The 19540-nt window shown below is 38.9% G+C and overlaps 1 protein-coding gene across 3 annotated transcripts in view; it reads left to right on the top strand.

The window, feature by feature from the left end:
* Positions 1–19540, top strand: part of ABHD18 (abhydrolase domain containing 18) — a 50165-nt gene that overhangs the window by 4437 nt on the left and 26188 nt on the right. For 2 of the 3 annotated variants that reach the window (XM_047855397.1, XM_047855395.1), the window contains exons 1-3: positions 14472–14629; positions 18512–18620; positions 19257–19341. Coding sequence is in view for 2 of the 3 variants with exons in the window: in XM_047855395.1 (XP_047711351.1) it covers positions 14563–14629; positions 18512–18620; positions 19257–19341 (261 nt within the window). In the remaining variant the exon portion in view is untranslated. Of the gene's footprint in view, positions 1–14471; positions 14630–18511; positions 18621–19256; positions 19342–19540 lie in introns of those variants that run through there. The other variant, XM_047855396.1, reaches the window with a different exon arrangement.

The raw sequence follows: 19540 nt of genomic DNA, 5'->3' as shown, positions 1-19540 counted from the left end.
TTATAGAGAGTCTGTCAACTCCAATTTCTACATTTTTTCCCAGTTTTTTTATTGTGGTAAAATCATCACATAAAATGATTTATGTGTAGTACACATCATATAAAATTTACCATCTTAACCATTTTTAAGTGTACATTCAGTGGTATTAAGTTCAGTCATACTGTTGTGCAAACAGTACCACCATCCATATATAGAATTCTTCATCTTACAAAACTGAAACTCTCTATACATTATACAATATTCCTGGTCCCCTTCCCTGTCCCCCCCAGCCTCTGGTAACTACCATTCTCCTTTCTATTTATGAATCTGGCTGCTCTACGTACCTCAAAAAAGTAGAATTATTCAGTATTTGTCTTTTTGTGACTGGCTTGTTTCACCTAGCCAAGGTGAATGTAATGTAATGTCCTCAAAGTCCTCCATGTTGTAGCATGTTAGAATTCCATTCCTTTCTAAGGCTGCATAATATTCCATTGTATGTATACACCACATTTTGTTTATCCATTCATCATTAGTGGTCACCAATGATGGTGGTGGGTTTTTTCCATCTGTTAGCTACTAAACTATAAATTTTAAGAAAGCAGACACAACATGGCTAATTAAATAATTAGTGTTTGTTTTAGATGGAATACTGATTTTAGGAGTACCTTGTGACATATTTAATTATTTTAAAATCAATATTTATGTTGTGCCTGGGTGGCTCAGTCAGTTAAGTGTTTGACTTCAGATCAGGTCAAGACCTCACGGTTCATGAATTTGAGCCCCACGTCAGGCTCTGTGTTGACAGCTTGGAGTCTGGAGTCTGCTTCAGATTCTGTGTCTCCTTCTCTCTCTGCCTCTCTCCCACTCGTTCTCTCTCTCTCTCTCTCAAAAATAAATAAACATAAAAAAAAGTTTCCTCCCAAAAAATAAAAATCAGTATTTACATTTTATTTATATCATTTTATAAGATTGGACAATTTATGGTTTTAATACAGTATTTTATAGTTGTATCTTTGCATTTGTGACGTTATTGTGACATTTGTGAGATATCTATGATTTATTTGATTTTCTAGCCCAGGAGTCACCAAACTATGGCTTATGGGCCAACCTGCCTGCTTTTGTATAGCCCATGAACTATGAATGGTTTGTACAGATAAACACTAGTGCTGAATTTAGTGATGGGACATTAACATTGAACCCACTTTAAATAAAATCCCAAGAAAAAAAATTCAGTCTTTTCATTAATAGACATATATTATAAAAGATTACTTATTATTATCATATTTTGAATTTCCTCAGTAAAATTTTGTGAATATTAGTTTTCTTTTTTGTGATTTTATATACCTACATAATACCTTTGAGTTCACCTCTTAGCTAGCAAAGTCTATAATATTTACTATCTAACTCTTTATAGAAAAGTTTGCAGGATCTCTCCTCTGTTCTATTTATAATATTGTTCTTTTGAGATACTATTTGTAAACATGTTACAACAGAAACTAAGATTTTATGTTTATATCGTTTACTTAATATTTCTCCATGCAGGGGGCACCTGGATGGCTCAGTTGGTTAAGTGTGTAACCATTGATACTGGCTTAGGTCATGATCTCACAGTCATTGGATGAGGCCCATGTCCCACTCCATGCTGATCATGGAACCTGCTTGGGAATCTCTCTCTCCCACTCTCTGTGTCCCCCCACACCCCAGGAAATAAATAAACATTAAAAAAAAAAATACTGTAAAACCTTGGGTTGTGAGTAACTTGTTCTGCGAGTGTTCCAGAAGACAAACATTTCCAATAAATTTTAACTTGATAAACAACCGATGTCTTGCAATGTGAGTAGTATGTGATGCTAAATGTCACATGGTCACAACTGAGCCAATGGTTCTTGAAATTCGCTTTGATATACAAGTGCTTTGGATTATAAGCATGTTTCTGGAATGAAATCATGCTCACAAACCAAGTTTTTACTGTCTGTTTTTCCATGCAGAATTCTATAAGGTATCATTTTGTAATTGGATATATTTAGTACAATTTTTTTTTAATATTCTTTAGGTTTTTTTTTTTTCATTTTCAGATAAATATTCTGTCCAAACTAGGTGTACTATTAAAGATATGTCACGGGGCCCTTGGGTGGCTCAGTCGGTTAAAGCATCTGACCCCTGATTTCAGCTCAGGTCGTGATCCACAGTTTGTGAGTTCAAGCCCCACGTTAGGCTCAGTGCTGAAGGTGCAGAGCCTGCTTGAGATTCTCTCTCTCTGTCCCCTCCCCTCACTCTCTTTCTCCCTTAAAAATAAATATTAAAAAAAAAAAAAGATATCTTGGGGGCACCTGGGTGGTTCAGTCAGTTAAGTGTCTGACTCTTAATTTTGGCTCCAGTCATGATGTCATGGTTTGTGAATTCCAGCCCCCCATCAAGCTCTGTGCTGACAGTGTGAAGCCTCCTTGGGATATTCTCTCTCTCTCTCTCTCTCTCTCTCTCTCCCCCTCTCCCTCTCCCCCCGCCCCTCCCCCACTTATGCTAGCACATGGACACGTGTGCTCTCTCTCAAAATGAATAAACATTTAAAAAAAGAAACTTTGGAAAAATATTAATCAAATACAGTAAAACCTTGGATCGTAAGTAACTTGTTCTGGAAGTGTTTTGCAAGATGAGCAAACATTTCTAATAAGTTTTAACTTGAAAAGTGAGTGATGTCTTACAACAAGTAGTATGTGATGCCAAAAGTCACATGATCACAGCTGAGCCAATGGGTCTTGAAATTTGCTTTGATATACGAGTGCTTTGGATTATAAGCATGTTTCTGGAACAAATTATGCTTGTAAACCAAGGTTTTAACTGTATAATGAGAAATCTGTTTTAAAGGCAGGCTTGTAGGGGCACCTGGGTGGCTTGGTCATTTAAGCATCCAACTTTGGCTTAGGTCATGATCTCTCGGTTTGTGAGTTTGAGCCCTGCATTGGGTTTCTGCTGTCAGTGCAGAGCCTGATTCAGATTCTCTGTCACCCTCTCTCTCTACCCCCTTCCCACTTGCATTCTGTGTCTGCCATGCAAAAATAAATAAATATTTAAAAAAATTAAAGGCAAGTTTGTAAAATTCCTTAGGATACTAGTTTAAGAAGCATAATCCTGGAAGTTGGTAACATGAATGGAACTTTTTCACTTTATGACTTGTGATCCTGGCTTTCTTATATGGCTTAGCCTGTATGAAACTGGAAGGAGAGAATGCTGTTGTGGAGACATGCGTATTCATTTACAGAGGAATAAGTCTCCCCTATTTGATACGCTCATTCATGGAAAGCAGTTCTAATACAAAAGTCATGGTATTGATGGAAAAAATCTAGAATAAAACATTTTCTTATGATATAGTAATATTCATCTAAAGAAAAAGGAATCCTGGGGCACCTGGGTGGCTCAGTCGGTTGAGCGTCTGACTTCGACCCAGCTTATGATCTCACAGTTTGTGAGTTTGAGCCCTGGATTGGGCTCTATGCTGACAGCTCGGAACCTGGAGCCTACTTTGTATTCTGTGTCTCCCTCTCTCTCTGCCCCTAACCCACTCGCATTCTGTCTCTGTCTCTCTCATAAATAAACATTAAAAAAGAATTTTATTTTTTTTTTATTTTTTTTATATGAAATTTATTGACAAATTGGTTTCCATACAACACCCAGTGCTCATCCCAAAAGGTGCCCTCCTCAATACCCATCACCCACCCTCTCCTCCCTCCCACCCCCCATCAACCCTCAGTTTGTTCTCAGTTTTTAACAGTCTCTTATGCTTTGGCTCTCTCCCACTCTAACCTCTTTTTTTTTTTTTTTCTTTCCTTCCCCTCCCCCATGGGTTCCTGTTAAGTTTCTCAGGATCCACATAAGAGTGAAACCATATGGTATCTGTCTTTCTCTGTATGGCTTATTTCACTTAGCATCACACTCTCCAGTTCCATCCACGTTGCTACAAAAGGCCATATTTCATTTTTTCTCATTGCTACGTAGAATTCCATTGTGTATATAAACCACAATTTCTTTATCCATTCATCAGTTGATGGACATTTAGGCTCTTTCCATCATTTGGCTATTGTTGAGAGTGCTGCTATGAACATTGGGGTACAAGTGGCCCTATGCATCAGTACTCCTGTATCCCTTGGATAAATTCCTAGCAGTGCTATTGCTGGGTCATAGGGTAGGTCTATTTTCAATTTTCTGAGGAACCTCCACACTGCTTTCCAGAGCGGCTGCACCAATTTGCATTCCCACGAACAGTGCAAGAGGGTTCCCGTTTCTCCACATCCTCTCCAGCATCTATAGTCTCCGGATTTGTTCATTTTGGCCACTCTGACTGGCGTGAGGTGATACCTGAGTGTGGTTTTGATTTGTATTTCCCTGATAAGGAGCGACGCTGAACATCTTTTCATGTGCCTGTTGGCCATCCGGATGTCTTCTTTAGAGAAGTGTCTATTCATGTTTTCTGCCCATTTCTTCACTGGGTTATTTGTTTTTCGGGTGTGGAGTTTGGTGAGCTCTTTATAGATTTTAGATACTAGCCCTTTGTCCGATATGTCATTTGCAAATATCTTTTCCCATTCCGTTGGTTGCCTTTTAGTTTTGTTGGTTGTTTCCTTTGCTGTGCAGAAGCTTTTTATCTTCATAAGGTCCCAGTAATTCACTTTTGCTTTTAATTCCCTTGCCTTTGGGGATGTGTCGAGTAAGATTGCTACGGCTGAGGTCAGAGAGGTCTTTTCCTGCTTTCTCCTCTAAGGTTTTGATGGTTTCCTGTCTCACATTCAGGTCCTTTATCCATTTTGAGTTTATTTTTGTGAATGGTGTGAGAAAGTGGTCTAGTTTCAACCTTCTGCATGTTGCTGTCCAGTTCTCCCAGCACCATTTGTTAAAGAGGCTGTCTTTTTTCCATTGGATGTTCTTTCCTGCTTTGTCAAAGATGAGTTGGCCATACGTTTGTGGGTCTAGTTCTGGGGTTTCTATTCTATTCCATTGGTCTGTGTGTGGTCTGTGTGCCAAAAGAATTTTAAAAAAATAAAGAAAAAGGAATCCTTGGGTGCCTGGGTGGCTCAGTTGGTTAAACATCTGACTCTTGATTTCGGCTCAGGTCATGATCGCACAGTTTCGTGAGTTCGAGCACCACATCAGGCTCCAGGCGGCAGTGCAGAGCCTGCTTGGGATTCTTTGTCTCCCTCTCTCTGCCCCTCCACCACTTGTGCTATCTCTGTCTCTCTCAAAATAAATAAGTAAATTTTAAAAAATTAAGAAAAAAAAGAACTTACCAAATTCAACAGCCAAAAAACAAATAATCCAGTGAAGATGGACAAAAGACATGAATAGATATTTTTCTAAAGAAGACATCCATATGGCTAACAGATACACGAAAAGATACTCAACATCACTCATCATCAGAGAAATACAAATCAAAAGCACAATGAGATACCTCCTCACACCTGTCCGAATGGCTAAAATTAACAGTTGAGGAAACAACAGATGTTGGCAAGGATACGGAGAAGGGGGAACCCTCTTGCACTGTTGGTGGGAATGCAAACTGGTGCAGCCATTCTGGAAGACAGTATGGAGGTTCCTCAAGAAATTAAAAGCAGAACTACCCTATGACCCAGCAATTGCACTACTGGGTATTTATCCAAAGGATACAAAAATGCTGATTTGAAGGGGTACATGCATCCCCATGTTTATAGCAGCACTATCAGCAATAGCCAAATTATGGAAAGAGCCTAAATGTCCATTGACTGATGAATGGATAAAGAAGAGGTAGTAGGGGCACCTGGGTGGCTCAGTTGGTTGAGCATCCAACTTCAGCTTAGGTCATGATCTCATGGTTCATGGGTTCGAGCCCCGCTCAGGCTCTGTGCTGACAGTTCAGAGGCTGGAACCTTCTTTGGATTCTGTGTCTCCCTTTCTCTCTGTCCCTCCCCTGCTCACGCTCTCTCTCTCTCAAAAATAAATATTAAAAAAAAAGAAGAGGTGTGTATGTGTATATATATATAGAGAGAGAGGGGGGGGGGGGAATGGAATACAACTTGGCAATCAGAAAGAATGAAATCTTGCCTTTTGCAACATCATGGATGGGACCTAAGTGTATTATGGTAAGTGAAATAAATCAGAGAAAGACAAATATCATATGATTTCACTCATGTGGAATTTAAGAAATACAGCAGATGAACATAGGGAAGAGAAGGAAAAATAAGATAAAAACAGGGAGACAAACCATAAGAGACTTTTTTTTTTTACATTTTATTTATTTTTGAGAGAGAGAGAGAGAGAGAGAGAGAGCGCATGCGCACAAGTGGAGGAGGGGCAGAGAGAGAATGAGACACAGAATCCGAAGCAGGCTCCAGACTCACCAGTCAGCCCAATACGGGGCTTGAACTCACAAACCGTGAGATCATGACCTATGCCAGAGCCGTATGCCCAACTGACTGAGCCACCCAGGCTCCCCAAGAGACTCTTAAATACAGAGAGCCAACAGGGTTGCTGAAGGAGAGGTAGTTGGGGGATTGGGCTAAGTGGATGATGGGCATTAAGGAGGGCATTTGTGGGATGAGCACTGGGTGTTGTATGTAAGTGATGAATCACTGGGTTCCACTGAAACCAATACTGCACAGTATGTTAACTAAATTGAATTAAATAAATAAATTTTAATTTTAAAAAAATCTACAAAAAATCCTGTTTAAGAAAAAAGAAAAAGGAATCATATTCATAGCCTATTAGTCATGTAACATGTTTAATAAAAATACTTAAAGGACAGAATAAAATATTAATGGAGGAAATAAAACTGGATGAAAAGGCTAAAAAAATAATAACAGTGTTACTAAGTTAATATGTGAATTAAACACACTATTGGTTACATTACAAATAGGATATTGTATAAGTTATGACAAACATAATTGGAATGTAAATGAAAAGTTCATTGTAGACGTATAAACAGTAAAACAACAGTTTGTAAAAGCTACTTAAAAGGGGTTTTAAAAATGGAATGTAGGGCGACTGGGTGGCTCAGTTGGTTAAGTGCCAGACTTTGGTTCAGGTCATGATGTCACGGTTCATGGGTTCAGGCCCTACTTTGGGCTCTGTGCTGGCAGCTCAGAGCCTGGAGCCTGCTTCAGTTTCTGTGTCTCCCTCTCTCTCTGTCCCTCCCACGCTCACTCGCTCTCAAAAATAAGTAAGCATTAAAAATTTTTTTTAATAAAAAAAATAAAAATGGAATGTAGGTTTTAGAACTAGATCTATGTTTATAAAAGAATTCTAGGTTTAAAAAATAGCAATTAGCAGTAGAGAAAAAAATAATGTTTCTAGAAATCTGGTTGATAAAAAAATATTTTATAGTGTTCTCCAATGACAGGAAAATGAGTGATAGGTAGTGAGGAGGGCACTTGTGATGAGTAGTGAGTGCTGTATGTAAGTAATGAATCAGTAAATTCTATACCTGAAATTAATATTACATTGTATGTTAACTAACTGGAATTTAAATATAAACTTAAAACTACAAAAAAAAAGGGGGGGGAGATGTAACATTAAAAAAATTGAATCATACCCTTCTTCCAGTGTGTTAAGGATGTGGTGAGATGGATTGGTTTGATTATATAAACATTTTAGAAAATTTGTAGAATGCATGTAAAGCTAATTTTTAAAATTAATAGAATGGTAAAAGCTATTTGCTGTGAATCAAGTTTCAGAGTTAGTGTCAGAGATCATCTTTTAAAGCGAATATAGGAGTTTTTTGCAAGATGGCGGCTTAGGAGGACGCTGGGCTCACCGCACGTCCTGCTGATCACTTAGATTCCATCTACACCTGCCTAAATAACCCAGAAAACCGCCAGAGGATTAGCAGAACAGAGTCGCCGGAGCCAAACGCAGACGAGAGGCCCACGGAAGAGGGTAGGAAGGGCGGCGAGGCGGTGTGCGCTCCACGGACTGGCGGGAGGGAGCCGGGGCGGAGTGGCGGCTCGCCGGCCAAGCAGAGCCCCCGAGTCTGGCTTGCAAAAGCGGAGGGGCCTGACGGACTGTGTTCCCACAACAAGCGCGACTTAGCGTCTGGGAGGTCATAAGTTAACAGCTCTGCTCGGAAAGCGGGAAGTCTGGAGGACAAAGGGAGGGAGAGCTGCTGAGCCCCCTGACAACAGAGCTCAGTTTGGTGGGGAACAAAGGCGCTCACCAGCGCCATCTCCCCCGCCCATCCCCCAGCCAAAATCCCAAAGAGAACCGGTTCCTGCCAGGGAACTTGCTTGCTCCGTGCAAACACCCAACTCTGCACTTCTGCGGAGCCAAACCTCCGGCAGCGGATCTGACTCCCTCCCGCTGCCACAGGGCCCCTCCTGAAGTGGATCACCTAAGGAGAAGCGATCTAAGCCTGCCCCTCCTGCCCCCGTGCACCTTGCCTACCCACCCCAGCTAATACGCCAGATCCCCAGCATCACAAGCCTGGCAGGGTGCAAGTAGCCCAGACGAGCCATGCCACTCCACAGTGAATCCCGCGCCTAGGAGAGGGGAAGAGAAGGCACACACCAGTCTGACTGTGGCCCCAGTGGTGGGCTGGGGGCAGACATCAGGTCTGACTGCGGCCCCGCCCACCAACTCCAGTTATACACCACAGCACAGGGGAAGTGCCCTGCAGGTGCTCACCACACCAGGGACTATCCAAAATGACCAAGCGGAAGAATTCCCCTCAGAAGAATCTCCAGGAAATAACAACAGCTAATGAGCTGATCAAAAAGGATTTAAATAATATAACAGAAAGTGAATTTAGAATAATAGTCATAAAATTAATCGCTGGGCTTGAAAACAGTATAAAGGACAGCAGAGAATCTCTTGCTACAGAGATCAAGGGACTAAGGAACAGTCACGAGGAGCTGAAAAACGCTTTAAATGAAATGCAAAACAAAGTGGAAACGACCATGGCTCGGCTTGAAGAGGCAGAGGAGAGAATAGGTGAACTAGAAGATAAAGTTATGGAAAAAGAGGAAGCTGAGAAAAAGAGAGATAAAAAAAATCCAGGAGTATGAGGGGAAAATTAGAGAATTAAGTGATACACTAAAAAGAAATAATATACGCATAATTGGTATCCCAGAGGAGGAAGAGAGAGGGAAAGGTGCTGAAGGGGTACTTGAAGAAATAATAGCTGAGAACTTCCCTGAACTGGGGAAGGAAAAAGGCATTGAAATCCAAGAGGCACAGAGAACTCCCTTCAGACGTAACTAGAATCGATCTTCTGCATGACATATCATAGTGAAACTGGCAAAATACAAGGATAAAGAGAAGATTCTGAAAGCAGCAAAGGGTAAACGTGCCCTCACATATAAAGGGAGACCTATAAGACTCGTGACTGATCTCTCTTTTGAAACTTGGCAGGCCAAAAGAATTGGCACGAGATTTTCAGGGTGCTAGACAGAAAAAATATGCAGCCAAGAATCCTTTATCCAGCAAGTCTGTCATTTAGAATAGAAGGAGAGATAAAGGTCTTCCCAAACAAACAAAAACTGAAGGAATTTGTCACCACTAAACCAGCCCTACAAGAGATCCTAAGGGGGACCCTGTGAGACAAAGTCCCAGAGACATCACTATAAGCATAAAACATACAGACATCACAATGGCTCTAAACCCGTATCTTTCTATAATAACACTGAATGTAAATGGATTAAATGCGCCAACCAAAAGACATAGGGTATCAGAATGGATAAAAAAACAAGACCCATCTATTTGCTGTCTACAAGAGACTCATTTTAGACCTGAGGACACCTTTAGATTGAGAGTGAGGGGATGGAGAACTATTTATCATGCGACTGGAAGCCAAAAGAAAGCTGGAGTAGCCATACTTATATCAGACAAACTAGACTTTAAATTAAAGGCTGTAACAAGAGATGAAGAAGGACATTATATAATAGTTACAGGGTCTATCCATCAGGAAGAGCTAACAATTATAAATGTCTATGCGCCAAATACCGGAGCCCCCAAATATATAAAACAATTACTCATAAACATAAGCAACCTTATTGATAAGAATGTGGTAATTGCAGGGGACTTTAACACCCCACTTACAGAAATGGATAGATCATCTAGACACATGGTCAATAAAGAAACAAGGGCCCTGAATGAGACATTGGATCAGATGGACTTGACAGATATATTTAGAACTCTGCATCCCAAAGCAACAGAATATACTTTCTTCTCGAGTGCACATGGAACATTCTCCAAGATAGATCATATACTGGGTCACAAAACAGCCCTTCATAAGTTTACAAGAATTGAAATTATACCATGCTTACTTTCAGACCACAATGCTATGAAGCTTGAAATCAACCACAGAAAAAAGTCTGGAAAACCTCCAAAAGCATGGAGGTTAAAGAGCACCCTACTAATGAATGAGTGGGTCAACCAGGCAATTAGAGAGGAAATTAAAAAATATATGGAAACAAACGAAAATGAAAATACAACAATCCAAATGCTTTGGGACGCAGCAAAGGCAGTCCTGAGAGGAAAATACATTGCAATCCAGGCCTATCTCAAGAAACAAGAAAAATCCCAAATACAAAATCTAACAGCACACCTAAAGGAACTGGAAGCAGAACAGCAAAGGCAGCCTAAACCCAGCAGAAGAAGAGAAATAATAAAGATCAGAGCAGAAATAAACAATATAGAAACTAAAAAAACTGTAGAGCAGATCAACGAAACCAAGAGTTGGTTTTTTGAAAAAATAAACAAAATTGACAAACCTCTAGCCAGGCTTCTCAAAAAGAAAAGGGAGATGACCCAAATAGATAAAATGATGAATGAAAATGGAATTATTACAACCAATCCCTCAGAGATACAAACAATCATCAGGGAATACTATGAAAAATTATATGCCAACAAAGTGGACAACCTGGAAGAAATGGACAAATTCCTGAACACCCACACTCTTCCAAAACTCAATCAGGAGGAAATAGAAAGCTTGAACAGACCCATAACCAGCGAAGAAATTGAATCGGTTATCAAAAATCTCCCAACAAATAAGAGCACAGGACCAGATGGCTTCCCAGGGGAGTTCTACCAGACGTTTAAAGCAGAGATAATACCTATCCTTCTCAAGCTATTCCAAGAAATAGAAAGGGAAGGAAAACTTCCAGACTCATTCTATGAAGCCAGTATTACTTTGATTCCTAAACCAGACAGAGACCCAGTAAAAAAAGAGAACTACAGGCCAATATCCCTGATGAATATGGATGCAAAAATTCTCAATAAGATACTAGCAAATCGAATTCAACGGCATATAAAAAGAATTATTCACCATGATCAAGTGGGATTCATTCCTGGGATGCAGGGCTGGTTCAACATTCGCAAATCAATCAACGTGATACATCACATTAACAAAAAAAGAGAGAAGAACCATATGAACCTGTTAATCGATGCAGAAAAGGCCTTCGACCAAATCCAGCACCCTTTCTTAATAAAAACCCTTGAGAAAGTCGGGATAGAAGGAACATACTTAAAGATCATAAAAGCCATTTATGAAAAGCCCACAGCTAACATCATCCTCAACGGGGAAAAACTGAAAGCTTTTTCCCTGAGATCAGGAACACGACAAGGATGCCCACTCTCACCACTGCTGTTTAACATAGTGCTGGAAGTTCTAGCATCAGCAATCAGACAACAAAAGGAAATCAAAGGCATCAAAATTGGCAAAGATGAAGTCAAGCTTTCGCTTTTTGCAGATGACATGATATTATACATGGAAAATCCGATAGACTCCACCAAAAGTCTGCTAGAACTGATACAGGAATTCAGCAAAGTTGCAGGATACAAAATCAATGTACAGAAATCAGTTGCATTCTTATACACTAACAATGAAGCAACAGAAAGACAAAGAAACGGATCCCATTCACAATTGCACCAAGAAGCATGCAATACCTAGGAATAAATCTAACCAAAGATGTAAAGGATCTGTATGCTGAAAACTATAGAAAGCTTATGAAGGAAATTGAAGAAGATTTAAAGAAATGGAAAGACATTCCCTGCTCATGGATTGGAAGAATAAATATTGTCAAAATGTCAATACTACCCAAAGCTATCTACACATTCAATGCAATCCCAATCAAAATTGCACCACCATTCTTCTCGAAACTAGAACAAGCAATCCTAAAATTCATATGGAACCACAAAAGGCCCCGAATAGCCAAAGGAATTTTGAAGAAGATCAAAGCAGGAGGCATCACAATCCCAGACTTTAGCCTCTACTACAAAGCTGTCATCATCAAGACAGCATGGTATTGGCACCAAAACAGACACATAGACCAATGGAATAGAATAGAAACCCCAGAACTAGACCCACAAACGTATGGCCAACTCATCTTTGACAAAGCAGGAAAGAACATCCAATGGAAAAAAGACAGTCTCTTTAAGAAATGGTGCTGGGAGAACTGGACAGCAACATGCAGAAGGTTGAAACTAGACCACTTTCTCACACCATTCACAAAAATAAACTCAAAATGGATAAAGGACCTGAATGTGAGACAGGAAACCATCAAAACCTTAGAGGAGAAAGCAGGAAAAGACCTCTCTGACCTCAGCCGTAGCAATCTCTTACTCGACACATCCCCAAAGGCAAGGGAATTAAAAGCAAAAGTGAATTACTGGGACCTTATGAAGATAAAAAGCTTCTGCACAGCCAAGGAAACAACCAACAAAACTAAAAGGCAACCAACGGAATGGGAAAAGATATTCGCAAATGACATATCGGACAAAGGGCTAGTATCCAAAATCTATAAAGAGCTCACCAAACTCCACACCCGAAAAACAAATAACCCAGTGAAGAAATGGGCAGAAAACATGAATAGACACTTCTCTAAAGAAGACATCCGGATGGCCAACAGGCACATGAAAAGATGTTCAGCGTCGCTCCTTATCAGGGAAATACAAATCAAAACCACACTCAGGTATCACCTCACGCCAGTCAGAGTGGCCAAAATGAACAAATCCGGAGACTATAGATGCTGGAGAGGATGTGGAGAAACGGGAACCCTCTTGCACTGTTCGTGGGAATGCAAATTGGTGCAGCCGCTCTGGAAAGCAGTGTGGAGGTTCCTCAGAAAATTGAAAATAGACCTACCCTATGACCCAGCAATAGCACTGCTAGGAATTTATCCAAGGGATACAGGAGTACTGATGCATAGGGCCACTTGTACCCCAATGTTCATAGCAGCACTCTCAACAATAGCCAAATTATGAAAAGAGCCTAAATGTCCATCAACTGATGAATGGATAAAGAAATTGTGGTTTATATACACAATGGAATTCTACGTAGCAATGAGAAAAAATGAAATATGGCCTTTTGTAGCAACGTGGATGGAACTGGAGAGTGTGATGCTAAGTGAAATAAGCCATACAGAGAAAGACAGATACCATATGGTTTCACTCTTATGTGGATCCTGAGAAACTTAACAGGAACCCATGGGGGAGGGGAAGGAAAGAAAAAAAAAAGAGGTTAGAGTGGGAGAGAGCCAAAGCATAAGAGACTGTTAAAAACTGAGAACAAACTGAGGGTTGATGGGGGGTGGGAGGGAGGAGAGGGTGGGTGATGGGTATTGAGGAGGGCACCTTTTGGGATGAGCACTGGGTGTTGTATGGAAACCAATTTGTCAATAAATTTCATTAAAAAAAAATCGAATATATCAGGTTAGAGATACTAATATACCTAAAGGTTCATAGATAAGCATGTGAAAAAATATCAACAGAAAATTGAGTGGTGGAGAGAAGGGAGTAAATATATCCACCATTATTTATATCTGGAATTAACAAATAACTGTGTAGAACATGGAAGTATAGGTTTAAGTATTAAATAAAGTTATAAGTGTAGAGACCACTTTTCGGCAACCAACTTAAATAATGGAAACCTGAGTAAGGTAGAAGGGCCCACAGTGACCCCTGGCTGAACACATAGGCCCATTAGACCACCTTGTAATAGCCTTAGACTCTAACTGACCAGTTACAACCAGGCATAGTTCCTAACATTACCAAAAATGGGAAAATTACATATGTTCCCAGGCTCCCTCACTCTGCCCTAAAACTATGGCTCCCCACCACAGCCTCATGGCAGACAGTCTCTGTTTTGCTATCCTGCCTGCAGCTTCCTTGCAGTGAGTGTATTCATAAACGTCTGTCTCCATTGTTCTCTCTTGGATGAATTCTTTCACCTTTTGCACTGCTGGCTTCCACCCAGTCGGGTTGCCCCATATTTGGTGCCCCCGCCATCCATTTGGGAGACCCCACAATAAGGATAATCAGTAATATTGTTGGTATTAGCAGTAGGTGATAATCAGTAATATTGTTGGTATTAGCAGTAGGTATAGCACTTAAATTTCAAAGTACTGTTTAAGTGCTTCATAAATAGTAACTCATTTTATTTATTTTTTATTTCTATTCCTTAGATGTTTATTTTTGAGAGAGAGAAAGGATGCATGCACATGTAAGCAGAGGAGGGGCAGAGAGAGGCGATCAGAGGATCTGGAGTGGGCTCTGTGCTAACAGCAGAGAGCCTGAGGGGGGCCTCAAAGTCATGAACCATGAGATCATGACCTGGGCAGAAGTGGGATGCTTAACCAACTGAGCCACCCAGGAGCCCAAGTAACTCACTTACTTCTCATGCCAATCCTTACAGGTAAGTACTGTCATTATCCCCATTTTACAGATGACTCACAGGTATATGACAGAAAGGATAAGCAACTTGCGCAAAGTCACATGATAGAGGATTCAACCAAGGGAAAAGTGTATGCTCTTAGCCATTTTGACATACTGAACCTTAAATATCTCTTTCAAATTTATATATACTCAAATGTAAAACAATTAAATGTGAATAATTTTTAAAAACCAAAAAAAATCAGTAAAACCAAAAATGGAACAAAAACTAAACCCAAAAGCTATCATAATAAATATAAATGGGCTGAACTCACCTATTATTAGAAAAAAAATGAGGCGGTCCTATAAATCAGCATGGTGAGGAAGAACATTGGAAAAAGACAAATATGAAGTTGGTCCCTTCTGTCTTAAAAAAAAAAAAAACACCAAAAACTCCTAAAATATGTGTACATGTATAAATGGATAGGGCTCACAGGTATATAACATTAAAAACAACGGTCACCATTTGGGAAGAGAGGAAGCTTCACAGGAGTAAAGAGAGACTTCTCAGCTTTGCTGTATATATTTTTATGTTGTTTGAATCCTGCCCAAACTAAGTTTTTTAATTAAAAAAAATTTTTTTAACGTTTATTTTTGAGAGACTCAGAGACAGAGTACAAGTGGGGGAGGGGCAGAGAAAGAGGGAGACAAGGAATCTGAAACAGACTCCAGGCTCTGAGCTGTCAGCACAGAGCCCTTTCCATGGCTCAAACTCACGAACTGGGAGATAATGACCTGAGCTGAAGTCGGACATTTAACTGACTGAGCCATCCAGGTGCCCCTCCTAAGTTTTGAGTTTGTGTAGGTAAGTAAATAATATCAAGGAAAACAAATTCCAAACTGTTAGCACTAAGTATCTCTGAAAAGTAGAAGGAAGTAATGGGAACAAGACTATTCTTCCTCTTTTTACTGTGTCTCCTTCTCTATTGTTTGAATTTAAAAATGTTAAAATGAGTGAGTGCCTGGGAGGCTCAGTCTTAAGCATCTGACTCACGCTCAGGTCTTGATCTCAGGGTCATGAGTTCAAGCTCCACATTGGGCTCAGTGATGGGCATGAAGCCTACTTAAACAAAAAAGTTACAGTGAGAATCTGTGAAATAGCAAAGAAGAGGGCATGTGATCATTTTCTTTTGCCTTCCCCTTACGTAAATTATCTATTCCTGTGCTTTACCAACTAACTAGATAGTTTTTACAAATTTTATTTGAACATTGTCCATGAGTAGACTTCAGGAAGTACATAATTTTAATGAGATTTGCAGTTTAAAGTTTTGGCTGCTGCTTCTTCTTATGTAGGTCTTGGCTTAAATGTTACCTCTTTGGTTAAGTGGGGCTTTTTTTGGACAATCAAAGGAGTCTTCTTTATCACACTCTCTTGTTATATTATCTTTATAGTATTGTCATCATCTATTCTTTGCTTTTTAAAAAAAATAATATTTTTCCTACATGAAAATACAAGATCTGTGAAAGGAAGAATGTGCCTTGATCATCTTATAGCACAGGACCTAAAATAATGCTTAGCATATAGTAAGCACTTAATATTTGTTGCTTAAATGAAAAAAGTAATATTCTTAAAAGTTCAGAAACTTGCATTTTTGGGACACTGAATGATGATAATTTACTGGACTCTGGTAACCAGAATACATTTATTTATTTATAGCGGTAGATACAAGTAGTATAATAAACAAAGCTGGATGTGCATTATGGTTTCTTTTCCGTAACATTATTATGCCAAAACCAAATTTTAATCAAGGTTAAAAATTAATTGGGGCGCCTGGGTGTCTCAGTCAGTTAATCATCAGACTTCAGCTCAGGTTATGATCTCTCAGCTCGCGAGTTCAAGCCCCATGTCAGGCTCTGCACTGACAGCTCAGAGCCTGGAGCCTGCTTTGGATTCTGTGTCTCCCTCTCTCTCTGCTCCTCCCCTACTTGTACTCTGTGTGTGTGTGTGTCTCTCTCTCAAAGGTGGATAAAATTTTTTTAAAAAAATTAAAGGAATAAAAATTGATTAACACATGAAAATTGGCAAAAAGAAAGTGGTATTAAGAAATACTAAATACTGTACTCTGTCTTTATACTGTATTGCTTAACAAGTACATTATCTAGTAATTGTTTGTTCTTGGTCCTAAGAATTGTGAGAGGCAATATGAATGATTTGGTTTTGCTGGTCCAGTCATAAAAACAATAAAGTACCAGCCCACTTAATGGTAGTTTGGGTTGTATACCTATGTAAACAAAGAGGAACATTAAGTTAAACTTGTATTTTGTTACAAATCAAAGAGCAAAAGTATAAAACATAAGTGGTGGTTCCATTAAAACATTCAAAATAATAGATAAGTACTTACTAAAGCTCACTGATAGAAATGCACATTTCTATTTTCCATTTTTCTAGGTAGAATAAACCCTGAAAATGAATCACATTTTGCCCACAAATCAAAACTACACCATTCCGTTTGAAAAGACAGGCAGGTATTTAAAAATAAAATTAAATTAAAAAAAAACACTTTAGAAATATTTGGGAAAGTTAAATAAGTGGTACAAAGTTTTCATGAATCATAGTTTAGTAGACAGGCAATGTAGAATAGTAGTTAGATCTTGCTGTGTGCCTGGGATTCAGTTTTAGCTCTACCTACCACTAGCTCTGTGATCTTAGATAAATCACCTATTTTCTCCGTGCTTCAGTTGGGATAATAGATCCTTCTTCATAAAGTTGTTGGGAGGTTTAAACAAGAATGTGTATGTATATGTGTTTGTATTTTTACAAAATGATGCGTGGCAGATTGTACAGTACTACATAAGTAATAGCTACAGCTATTGTTATCCAATAAATATTGAGTGTTAGTTGCTGTGCTGAAGATGGGAAGACCTTACCCTAAAAGAATACACAGTTTATCTTCTCTACTTTCATCCCAGTTCCTTTTGTCTATATTTCACGTCTTATATACGAGAGAATAAATTTAAGGTACATAGTTTAATCTCAATCTTAAATTTTTTCTCCAGTTTTATTGACATATAATTAATATGTAACATTGTATTAATTTAAAACTTACAGCATAATGATTTGACTTACGTATATATTGTGAAATGATTATCACAATAAGTTTAACATCCATCACCAAATATAGTTACATATTTTTTTCTTGCAATGAATATTTTTAAGATCTGTAAGATAAATAGTTCTGGGGGGTGTAATGTACATTATGGTAACTATAGTTAAAAATATACAGTATATTGGCACCTGCTGGCTCAGTTGGGTAGGCATCTAACTCTTGGTTTGGGCTAAGGTCATGATCTCACTGTTCGGTTTATGAATGTGAGCCCCACGTCGGCCTCTGAACTAACAGTAGGGAGCCTGCTTGGGATTCTCTGTCTCCCTCCCTCTGCCCCGGCCCTGCTCATGCTCACTTGCTCTCACTCAAAATAAATAAACACACACACACACGCATATATATGTGGCACCTGGGTGGCTTAGTTGCTTGAGCGTTGGACTCTTTATTTTGGCTGAGGTCATGATCCCAGGGTCGTGGGATGGAGCCCAGCATCAGGCTCCATGCTGAACAGAGATTAAGATTCTTTGTCTGTCTGTCTGTCTCTCTCTTTCCCTCCCCCTGCCTCTCTCTCTCTCTCTCTCTCCCTCTCCCTCCCTTTACCCCTCCCCCCTCTGCCCCTCCCCCACTCGCACATGCACACTCTTTCTAAAATAAAATAAATACACACAGATAAATGGATAGTGTGTTTGAAAGTTGCAAAGTTCCAAGGAGAGTAGGTCAATCTGTAATTTTTACCTGATATTTAAAGAGATGGCTAGGAAATTGACCTAGTGCCTAAAATAAAATATTTTAAAGTTATTTTAAATTTTGTTTCATAGATGTTTGTTTGTTACTAATGGGTGTCAGCAAGTTAGATATTCTATACCGGAGACTTCTCCTCACAAAACTTTTTATCAGAGGATGGGGGAGGCCAGAGGATCTCAAAAGGTAACCACTTTTTTCTTAATGTTTATTCTAAATTTGTTTTAGTAAAAAAAATTAAAAATTTTTTTTCAGTGATACAATCCTTTGTTATAAATATGAAGTGATTGACAACTTAAGCATTAAAGTATATAAAATATTAAATTGCTTTATCTCTTCTGTCTTTTTAATTATTTCTGTTTTATCCCATATAATCATAAATTATGTTAAAAGTAATTTTAAAATTAAAAATAAAGAGCTCTCAAATACAAAGTAGATTTTGAACTTTATTTTTAAGTTGCTTATAGTTTCCAGGGATAGAGCTTCCTCATGTAAATTGAATTTGTAATGACTGTAAAGCTGGGATATACTGTAGGTCATAGAAGTATCTGGACTTAAGAAAATGAATTTTCAGGATTTATGCCTTTAATTTTGAGTATTGCATATGTTAATTGCTTTCTGAACAATGATATTTCTCAAATGTTTTATGGATAAGATGTCCAGCTTGAATAAAAACCAGTAGCCTCATCTTTTTCTCTAATGATTTGAATTAAATTTTAACATAGCTTATGAACTGGACTTGCAAATTTTTCAGCATTATACATCACTCCCTGTATAATGGGCATACTGAATTTTTCCCTTTTTCCCCCCTTATCCTAATAGACTCTTCGAATTCAGAAAGATGATTGGAAATCGAGAAAGATGTCAGAATCTGGTTTCAAGTGATTACCCAGTACACATTGATAAGGTATTTAAATGAAAGAAATGCAATTACAGAAATTCTGGTTTAACATAAATATGTGTCAAGAATAGGTTGAGGGGTGTCTGGCTGGCTCAGTCAGTGGAGTGAGTTCAAGCCCATGTTGGGTATAGACATTACTTGAAAATAAAATCTTAAATAATAATAATAATAATAAAATAAAGCTTAAAAAAAGAATAAGTTGAAT

This window comes from Prionailurus viverrinus, chromosome B1 (genome assembly GCF_022837055.1).
Source record: "Prionailurus viverrinus isolate Anna chromosome B1, UM_Priviv_1.0, whole genome shotgun sequence".
NCBI classification, from domain to species: Eukaryota; Metazoa; Chordata; class Mammalia; order Carnivora; family Felidae; genus Prionailurus; species Prionailurus viverrinus.
Note: the sequence above shows the minus strand (reverse complement) of the source record. Positions and strands in the feature narration are given on the sequence as shown.